Source organism: Musca domestica, unplaced genomic scaffold (genome assembly GCF_030504385.1).
Source record: "Musca domestica strain aabys unplaced genomic scaffold, Musca_domestica.polishedcontigs.V.1.1 1, whole genome shotgun sequence".
Classification (NCBI taxonomy): Eukaryota; Metazoa; Arthropoda; class Insecta; order Diptera; family Muscidae; genus Musca; species Musca domestica.
The window spans coordinates 7,872,496-7,883,708 of record NW_026712114.1 but is presented as its reverse complement, the minus strand read 5'-3'; the positions used below and the strand labels follow the sequence as shown (position 1 = coordinate 7,883,708).

Genomic DNA, 11,213 nt, shown 5'->3' with positions numbered 1-11,213 from the left:
TTAAAATCCTGTGTTCCTTTACATACATGTCATAATTAAATAAAAAGGTGTAATCAAAAAGTGTAATGTAATCCTATACTCAAAATGTTGAAGGCCCGCGATTTTGAATTTCTTATTTTGCAGTGGTATTAAAAGATATCAAGACAAAATTATTATATATTACTTTTCTTACAAAAAAAAAAATATTTCTTACTTTCCTCAATGACAAATGCTAAACGAAAGCTTAGGAAACAGAGAAACAAAGATAAAGCAAAAAAGATAAAAACATCGATAATTAACTTTTACCCCTACGCAAGTACAAAACAATTAAAAGGCATGTCATTAACGATAAGAAAACGACCAAAAAGGAAGAGAGAGAAACAATGTGGGCAGTGATTTTTGTCCTCTGCTAAATTATGTCACTCAAGACGCAAATTAGCAAATATTTATCTAGTAAATACCCACGCACACACGCATAGACAGCACAAGATTTGAAAGGAAGGCAGAGGCCAACCGATGTGTAAACAAGACATACCTTTAAGGCCTAGCTTTGATAAATGGTTAAAAGGACTTTATTTATTTTTTCTTCTTATGGACATTTATAAAAAAAAGGAAACAATCATTTACAAAACGTTTCATAACCCCGAAGGACATAAAATCCATAGATAACACAATCTTCCGGCCAGTTAGTACCAGAACTACATACAAAGAATACAAACAACAATGTTGTATGCAAAAGATTTTGAATATTTTAAACCTAAAGCACTGCGAAAATCATATCTGCAAACATTTGAAAATAACAATGGAAAAAACAAAAAGTTTTTACGGCAACCTCGAATACAATCGGCATCCAACGCAATGGAATCAAAAAAAGAATCCAATACGCTGTGTTCAATTTTAAAACCTTATGTGCGAGAATATTGTGATACTTCATCGTTGCATGGTTTTCGATATTTAACCCATCCGGAGTTGAAATATTATGAAAAGTAAGAAATTAATAGAAACTATTGAAATTATTTTATGACTGAATACTCAGGAAATTTCGAGCAGTTACAATATCTATATAATATCAATAACAGGGCTAGGCAGATGTGTTTTGAAATAAAAAATATTGCAAGTGCCTCTATATGAACGTTGAGAAATATATATATATATTTTTTTTTTTTTTTGATTTTTGTATCTATTTTATATTTCTTGAAGAACCTTGATATGGATTTTTAAAAAAATATTTTTTGAATAGCCTTCGAATCTTGGATTATTTAAAAAATATTTATTGAATAGCCTTCGAGACGTGGTTTTTGAACAATATTTTTTGAATAGCCTTCGAGATGTGGATTTTTTAAAAAAGTATATTTTTTGAAAAACCTTCGAGACGTGGATTTTTAAAAAAAATATTTTTGAAGAGCCTTCGAGTCGTGGATTTTTTAAAGAATATTTTTTGAAAGGCCTTCGAAACGTGGATTTTTTAAAGAATATGTTTTTAAGAGCTTCCAGAAGTGGATTTTTTAAAGTATATTTTTTGAAGAGCCTTCGAGGAGTGGATTTTTTAAGGGATATGTTTTGAAAAGCCTTTGAGACGTGGATTTTTTAAAGAATATTTTTTGAAAAGGCCTTGAGACGTGGATTTTTTAAAGAATATTTTTGAAAAGGCCTTGAGACGTGGATTTTTTAAAGAATATTTTTGAACGGCCTTGGAGAGAAGGATTTTTTAAAGAACATTTTTGAACAGCCTTGGAGAGGAGGATTTTTTAAAAAATATTTTTGAGCAACCTTGGAGAGGAGGATTTTTTGAAGAATATTTTTTTCAATTAACATAAATAACTCAATGACTGACATGTCTAGAATCAACGTCCAGACGAAACGGCTGGAGATGCCAGTCTTCGTGAGTAGTCATGTCATAAGTTTGTTTTTTTTACAAATTCGTACTAACGTTTACTAAAAAATTAATACTTTGTATTGGATAAACGAAATGAGCAAGAATTCTGAAATTTGGAATGAGAGTCACTGATGAAGTGAAGGATAGATGCTGTGATGGAATGTAGGTGGTTTTTGGAAATTCGTACTAACAGAGTACGGAGAGTACTAAAATGTACTAAAAATATAAATTTGGAATGAGAGTCACTGATGGAGTTCAGGACAGATTTGCAAATTCGAATTTTTAGGATACGGAAAGTTCAAAAATGTTACCGAACTTAAAAAATGGTACCATTTGGTAGTACGTATTAGGTTGTTTACCTAATTGGTAAACAACGTATTAGGTTGTTTACCTAATTGGTAAACAACCTAATACGTACTACCAAATGGTACAATTTTTTAAGTTCGGTAATTGGTAAACAACGTATTAGGTTGTTTACCTAATTGGTAAACAACCTAATACGTACTACCAAATGGTACCATTTTTTAAGTTCGGTAACATTTTTGAACTTACCGTATCCTAAAAATTCGAATTTGCAAAAACCCTATGGCACATCTGTCCTGAACTCCATCAGTGACTCTCATTCCAAATTTATATTTTTAGTACATTTTAGTACTCTCCGTACTCTTTTAGTACGAATTTGCAAAAACCTCGAAATATCAAATTTAGTATTAGGTGGTTCCAAAAATGTGTACTAAATTGTACGAAAAGTGTTGAATGGTACTATATTTGGTATTGGGAGAAGGGATAAAAATCCGAAAATGATGGTATCTGTGTTTGAGATTTGACGGTGGTTTGGAAATGCGTCCTATGTTTGTGCGGACAGTACTAAATGGTAAAAATTTGGTATTGGGTGAAGAGATAGGGCTGGAATCCTCAAATTTGATATTGAGGTCTCTCTTGGTATCTGGAATTGAGATATGGGGATGGATTTGGAATCGTGTACTATAATTGTAAGAAAAGTACTTAATTGTACAAAATTTTATATTAGATGAAGGAATAGAGGAAAAATCCGGAAATTTGATATAAATTTCACTGTTGATGTCTTTAGTTAAGATATGTAGGTGCTTTTGGAAATGTGTAATTTTATGATTCCAAAAGTACTAAGTGGTACTAAATTTGGTAATGGGTGAAGTTATAGAGCTGGAATACCGACATTTGATATTGAGGTCCCTGTTGGAGTCTGTCTTGTACGAAAAGTACCAGATAAATAAAAAATATATTTATTACGATTACTGTTGGTGTCTATGATTGCAATACAAAACGGTTTTGCAATTTGTACTAAAATTACAAAAAAAGTACTAAATGTGGAATTGGGTGAGAGGATAGAAGTGAAATTCCCAAATTTGATATTGAAGTCATTGTTGCAGACATGAGGCCCCTGTATGGAATCTGGTGGTGTTGTTTCCAAGGCGAACTAAAATAGGTGGAGAGTACTAAATGGTACTAATATTGGAATACTTTTGGTGACTAGGATGGAGAGATATAGAATGCTTTGGATATGCGTGATAAATATTACCTATGGAGACGTTGAAATAGTTTTGGACTGAAAAATTGTATGTGGATTCATTGTACAATGGCTTTTACACTGTGAATTTCAAAATGAAAGGTTTTGAAGACTTTTTGGTGTAAAAGGTAAACATTTCGATATGAAAATTTAGTACGATATATGAAGTTTTGTTTAAAAGAAATAATGAAAAGATGTGCAGTTTGGGTAAGAATGAATCTAAAATTCTTAGGTGGACGATTTTGAATGGAAAAAAGTTTTGAGTCCAAAATTAGATATTTCCCAAACGATGTGTATGAAGTATGATATCTATTAAGATTCGCTTTTATTTCCCATACATATTTTTTTTATATTTTGTCTTTCCTTATATATTCCAGAATAATTTGGTTGCTGATAATAATCGCAACAACTGTTGCCTGTTGTGTTGTTTACTTCGACTTGTCGGAATTGTACTACAATCAACGTATTCAAACCACCGTGGAAGACTCAGTACATCCCCTCTTCATGATTGCATTTCCATCGATCGGTTTATGTCTACCATATCGCATCGATTGGCAACGCTTACAAAATGAAGCTGTTAAAGAATTTCTGCCGTCAAATGCAACCGCTGAAACCATACAAACATTTTATGCATTTTTTGACATCTTAGGAAGTTTAAAATTTTCAGATCTTGAACGGCTTGGACCATTGTTTAGTAACAATTCCCAGGTTAATCTCAGTCTCATCGACCATCTGAATATCAACAGCGTTATGAGGTATTTGACGTATTCGTGTAACGAAGCATTTGTCGGGCACTGTGTGTGGCGTAACAAACGTTACAATTGCTGTGATCTCTTTGCACTGGAGCGTACTGAGGTGGGCTTTTGTTTTGTCTTTAATTCCATGGTTAATCCAGACGATAAAGCCAAGGCGGTGGGTTTGATTTTAATGGAAAATATATATGTATTCTATGAGAATTTCTTGTTATTTTGTTTGCAGGAACGAAGCCCTTTCTATCCCTATCATAATTCCAAAGCTGGCGAAGGAACAGGACTGAAAGCCAGAATGGTCATTGATGAGAGTAGAATTCCACCTAGATGTCCGGGGTATTTATGTGGGTACAATTTGATAGCTTCCGAACGAACTATTCTTTGTTTTGATAGATAGTATTTATTAAAAATCTTCCTCTTCTCTTCTTTATTCTTTATAGGTCATGATTAAAAAACCCGATCAATGGAATGCCGATGTGAAATATGCCAATTATAATACATATACCAAATTGGCCATATCCACTCAGATAACTGAGACCAATGACCGGATTAAAGTAGTCAAACCCGAAGTCAGACGTTGTATTTTTGAGGTAAGTTTTGAGTTATGAGAAAACTAAATCTACCATTCAGTGTCACATTTTCCTTGTAAGAATTTTTTATCTTTTAAAGGGTTAGGTATATTTCCATATTTTCTATAAAATATCGGTTCAGTGACATTATGGAAATTAATGTCAAATTTCGGCCTTAGAAATGTTCTGGATATTTGCTTACTTTCATCATTTTTCTTTTTTAACCGGCAGGATGAATCCAATTCTGATGTGTACATGAAAATTCCCGGACTCAGATATTGGGTTGGCAATTGCCGTACCCGCTGTCATCAGCAATATGTTCTCAAGTATTGTAAATGCAATTTAGAATTATTTTTTCCAAGAACCAAAGTTGGTAAGTTTGTAGAGCGAAAAAAATTAAAACATTTTTTAATTATCAAAAGGTGCTAAAAATTGAGTCCAAATGGATAGAGAATTTTGATGGGATGTAAGATTGATGTAGCATTTTTGTTGAAAATCGATTTATAAACAAGTAAAAAGCAGTAAGTTCGACCGGGCCGATCTTTGATTACCCTCAATCATTTGGAACGAATTTGGAAATAAAATCCCTAAGAAAATTCTGTTAAAATTTTAGAAATACCGAATATAGCCGTTATATTTGTGTCTATACGACATTGACCTACATAGGCATTGTTTGTCACAAGTCATTACCATATTCAAATTCGAAACTAGAAATAAACGGTGAATAATGTACCTAAAATCAATCAAAATATCGTATATAGGGAGATACGGTTATATCGGAGCTGTGCGAAGACCTGGACCAGCATAGACAATTTTCTGTCATAGGCTGTAGCATCCATTACGAACTTCAAATACGACGTCTCAAACAATTTCAGCGGGTATTGTACCTGAACTCGTCAAAATACCGAATATAGAGAGGTAATGTTATGTGGAGGCTATATGGAAACCTGGACCTACATGGCCCATTTACGAACTTAACCTGCCTACTGGAAAAATAATCATGTGTGCAAAATGTTAGCCTTATATCTCAATTCGTTCGAAATATAGCATGATTAAAACAGACAGACGGAAATCGCTAAATCGACTTAGAATTTCACGCTGATCAAGAATATATATACTTTGTTGGGTCTGAAAGTTAAAAGTTAAAATACCCTCCATAGTATGGTGGAGGGTATACAAATCGAATTACTAAATTTGGTACAATCTGGTATTATGTGAACGGGTAGAGGTACAATATAAGAATTGAATTGGGGAAATGTGATTTCAATTAGGAGGTTGTTGTAGTAACAGTGATAATGTACTTTGTTGTTTATAGACTGATTAATCCGGTCCTTCTTTGATGTCCAGGTTTAGGAATTCTGTTACCTTTATGGTCTATAGCCAGAAATCCTCAGGACGGAGTTGGGTAACCTTGGCTGGAATTGAACAGATGCAGCATATTGTGCCGGCCTGTATCACACGCTGGGCAGGCGTTCCGCACACCTTTGTCAATTCGTGCCCAATATGAATTGAGACGGCTGCACCATCCTGAACGTTGTTGGGCCAAAACTACCCTGGTTTGCCTAGGTAGTCGACGTTCTTTAGCTGCAATAGATGGGGGGTGGACTTTGAGGACGGCATTCATACTGTAATTGTTAACTACGTATGCGACTTGACCCGTTCTAGTGCCCTCTCTTATATCGCTGGACCTCTCTTTCTCTAGATCATGCAGATCCTTCCTTACATGCCTGGGTGTGGGAGTTCTGTCCACCATATGGTGGTTAGGATGACTCCCACGATATCACCCAAGTAGATACTGCAACGAAATCATATGATTATGCTGACGTAAAGGAAGAATCTTCGTCTCTTCATGTAAATGATCCACAGGATTCTTGAGCAGCCACCCTGTTGCAGTTTTCAGGGCGGCATTCTGGCAGGTCTGAATACTTTTCCACTGTGTTGCACTCGTATTCGCAGACCACGCTGGAGCCTCATAGCTAACCACTGACCGACCTATCGTTTTATAAGAGGTCAACAATGTTTCCTTATCCGCTCCCCAAGCGCAATGAGGACCTTGTTCCTACTTTTCAATTTATCACACATAGCTGTGGCTTGTGCGGATGACTTGAAGATCCTATCGAACGTGACGTTAGTGGTTGGAATTATGTGCCCCTCGACCTATACATTCAGCTGTGATCTCATCTCCGCAGTACATATGGTAAATCGTTTGGTCGTTGATTAAGTGTCGGGTATTCTCATATTCCTCGCATGGAAAAATGTGGCAAGCTCGGCGAGATAGCTGTTCACCCTGACACATATACAGGACACGACGCCATGATCGTACAGTCATCCACATATGTTATTATCTTGATGTCGTCTGGAGGCCGCGGGATTCCGGAAAGGTAGATATTAAACAGTTCCGAAGATATCACCCCACCTTGGGGAACTTCCTGTTTAACTCTACGGGGCTGAACGTCTTGTTGTCCACATAACAATAGGGGGTAGTTATCTCAATATCCAACTTTGACCGTATCAAAGGCCTTTGATAGATCAAGAGTCACCACTACTGTTTTATGGCAAGGCCTGTTCTGGTTGAGTCCTCGACTGAGACGTGTGGATATGGCGTGCAATACTGTTGTGGTACTCTGTAGTGGACGGTATTAGGGAGGAGTAAAGCGTCCAGAGTCTTTGCTACTGGCGTCAAAAGCGAAATTGGCTTGTATGATTCACTTTTTCTGGCATCCTTGCCTGGCTTCAGTAGCGGGACCACCCTGCCCATTTCCCAGGCTTCGGGAACTATGTGGGTGTCTAACGACTGTTTAAGGACTTTTGTTAGATATTCAACTACCGGTGTATCCAGTTGCTTAAACATTACCATTGTATTCCGTCTGGGCCCAACGCTTTAGATGACATTCGCAAACACCACCCATCGTAAATTGTGAAGGTACATCCTCGACGGGAAGAGCTCTTATGCGACTCTTCGCCTCAATCTCAAGGTCTCGATAAATTGGCGGTTAAAATGGCCAGTGTACCTCTTCGGATCAGTCACCGTTACGTCTTTAAATGTGACTGCTGGTCAATGGTTAAATCTGGCGAAATGTGACACTCTCCTCTTATTCGGGTGGGGGCATCCTTGTTTACCGTGCAAAATGTGGAGCGATCAATCTGCTCTGCCAATGCTGATCCCCTCTGGTCATTACCTAGGAAGAAATGCAACAACTCATGAAATCCCCTAGTACCAGGCGGTTATTGGCTTCCAAAAGCGGGCTTAGATTAGGCAAGTAATGCGGTTCACAGCTATTAACCGGCGGGATGTACACCTCTACCTCGGCAGTTCCACACTTGACTGCTACTCCCATACATTCCATGGGTCACTAGAGACTAGCTCAAGCGAGATAGGTCTGCATTGAACAGAATGGTGTAACAGGAACCCTAATCCCATTCACTTCTGGTGCGATCCTTCCTCAATTCGTTGTAACCATTGCAACGTTGTAAGCTACAACTTTCATTTAGCTTGGTTTCCTGCACTGCTGCGATCAAGATATTCCTCCGGTTCATAAAATTCACTATCTCATCTATTTTACCTCGGAGTCCGTTGCAATTGATTTGCGAGAACGACACGCTGTCCGGAATTTGAACAGCAACGTGTGGCGTTAGGTGCTATGGTAAAGGTTGCTGTTCTGGAGACTGCGGGTGAGTTCCACACTCCGACCTCGGAACAATTTCTAAATTGCACACATTCTCCGCATCCATTACATCGCACCGAGACTGATCTGTGGTGGAAGATGTTTTGGCAAACCGTACAGGACCATTTGCGGCGTTTTCCTCAATCCCGGCACGGACCAAACGAATCCGAAAAAGCATTCCGGGATGTACTGCTCCCAATACAGAAAAATAAACAAACACGAACATATCTACACTGGGTTGGCAGCCTCTGGACCTAATTGAAGGGTTGCTGTTTCGGGTCAATCCAGTGTCGTAGAACCCTCTGCCGCGGGATTTAAATTAGGAGGTGGTTTTGGAGTATGCACTATATGTTAGAACTGCACTATGTGTATGGTAATGGGTACTAAAATCTGAAACAATTCAGGTTTGGGTGCATGTATGGAATTGGAATATCGAAATTTTCTGTACATATAGTAATACAGATTTAGTAATATAATGCATGTTTAGTACTCTCACAACTTTTCCCAATTATTTTATTTCAGATAATTTTACCAGGTGTAAACCATCCGATTTTAAGTGCATTTACGATCATTCACGTAAGTTATTAATTTGTGGTAAGTTTGTTTTGACCATTACATTTTTTACATTCATCAACAATTTGGAGGAGGCTTCATTTGAAATAAAGAATTGAATTCCTACATTTCTATAACATTCTTAGATATTTTTGCGGAAGAACAACATGCATTCGAAAAACAATTCATTGATGATGTTGCTAACGACAGCATGACATGCAGCTGTTTCAATAGCTGTAGGCAAATTTTATATGATGGATTTTTCAGTCGAGCTGAACTGGAGGGGTAAGAAAAAACTTCCTGTATAAAGAACTAGCTAACATAAAATTTTAAATAACTCTTTGTTTCAGAATTGATCCAGCGGATAAAAATAAATATGTACAGCTGGATATTTTCTCGCAATCATCATACATACTAAAATATCGCAAATCAATACGTTTCACATTTGTTGAGTTAGTGGGTAATTTTTTTCATCGCATTTTATAAATTTAATCCATTGAGTTTGGATATTTTATTGCCCTGTCTTTTTGTGTATCCTGTTTAGCAAACTTTGGCGGCATCATGGGTCTCTTTTTGGGTGCATCTTTGTTGAGTGCCGTTGAACTTGTCTATTACTTTACCATTGGCCTGTATGTTCGTCTGCACAAACAGATTCGTGAACTGTTTGTGACACGCCACAAGAAACCGAAAGTTCAAAGAACTCGTATCCAGCACAAAAATGTGAAAACATCAAAGAAAAGACAAAATAGCCCATACAAATATTGACATCTCAGTTCATGAATGCGCGGTATTAAATGTGAGAAGTTATAATAAAATGTTTCATGGATTAAATATTTAAAAAATGTTGTTTTAATTAAAACTAATGAAAAATTAAAAATATATATATAAAATATATAAACTTGAAAACAATAATGATCAAGTTTTAATCATAAAATTTAATAATTGTGTATAATTGGAAACATATTGAAGCAAATGGAACAAGTGAAAATTTCCTATCAATTTCTATCAAAAAATAATAATAATAATAATAAGTCCTAACAAAAATTATTATAGTTTGGACAAAACCTAATAGTAGGGCGAAAAAATGGAAATTGAACAAAGAAAATAATATAGATTTTTTTATCTCCCATAAATTGGCTCAGTCGAACTTTCCATACCCTTCTCCATGAAAACAATTAAATGATTTAAAAATCGGTTTCCTAAAAATTCCCAAAAATTAGAGATAACGGTACATGGTCGTATGGTGGCTCATTTAGTTTGTTCTTCACCTCTATATGGGAAAATTACTAAACAAACTTTTATGAAGTTCAAATTGGGAGGTGATAGAAATTTTACCATTTTTTTAGGAAATTGTTGCTGAAACATTGAAAATACTGTGAGATATTGATTATTTCCAAACAAAAAATAAACAAAAAAAATATTTAATAGCTAAAACAAGTAAAAAACATTAAGTTCGGCCGGGCCAAACTTTTAATACCCTCCACCTTAGGGTAAAAGAAACATTAGAAGAAATGTGACAAAAACCATAAAATTACCGAATATCGGAAGGTACCGTTATATGGGGGCTATACCAAAACGCGCACCTATAATTACAATGTTTCGCTACACGAATTAGGACCCATTATGACCCACAAATACCAATTTTTAGACAAATCAGTGAAAAAATGTGGCAAAAACCATCAAAATACCGAATATCGGGAGGTACCGTTATATGAGGGCTATACCAAATCATGGACCCATACATGCAATGTTTCGCCACCGGAGCTGGAACCCATTATGACACACAAATACCAATTTTTAGACAAATCAGTGAAAAATGTGACAAAAAAACTAAAATACCGAATATCGGGAGGTACCTTTATATGGGGCTATACAACAACGTGGACCTATACATGCAATGTTTTGCCACACGCTCAGGGACCCGTTATGACCTACAAATACCAATTTCCAGACAAATCCGTGAAAAAATGTGGCATAAATCATCAAAATACCGAATATCGGAAGGTACCGTTATATGGGGGCTATACCAAAACGCGCACCTATAATTACAATGTTTCGCTACACGAATTAGGACCCATTATGACCCACAAATACCAATTTTTAGACAAATCAGTGAAAAAATGTGGCAAAAACCATCAAAATACCGAATATCGGGAGGTACCGTTATATGAGGGCTATACCAAATCATGGACCCATACATGCAATGTTTCGCCACCGGAGCTGGAACCCATTATGACACACAAATACCAATTTTTAGACAAATCCGTGAAAAAATGT

General features: G+C 36.3%; 1 protein-coding gene across 1 annotated transcript; it reads left to right on the top strand.

The window, feature by feature from the left end:
* The first annotated feature begins 702 nt into the window (after window positions 1-702).
* On the top strand, window positions 703-9,701 carry LOC109613753 (pickpocket protein 19-like). The gene is given in 10 exon segments (XM_059124232.1): window positions 703-965; window positions 3,779-4,313; window positions 4,380-4,475; window positions 4,477-4,494; window positions 4,591-4,740; window positions 4,951-5,092; window positions 8,907-8,960; window positions 9,083-9,221; window positions 9,287-9,396; window positions 9,481-9,701. Coding segments are annotated over 10 exon segments (1,728 nt in total).
* The last annotated feature ends 1,512 nt before the right edge of the window (window positions 9,702-11,213 follow it).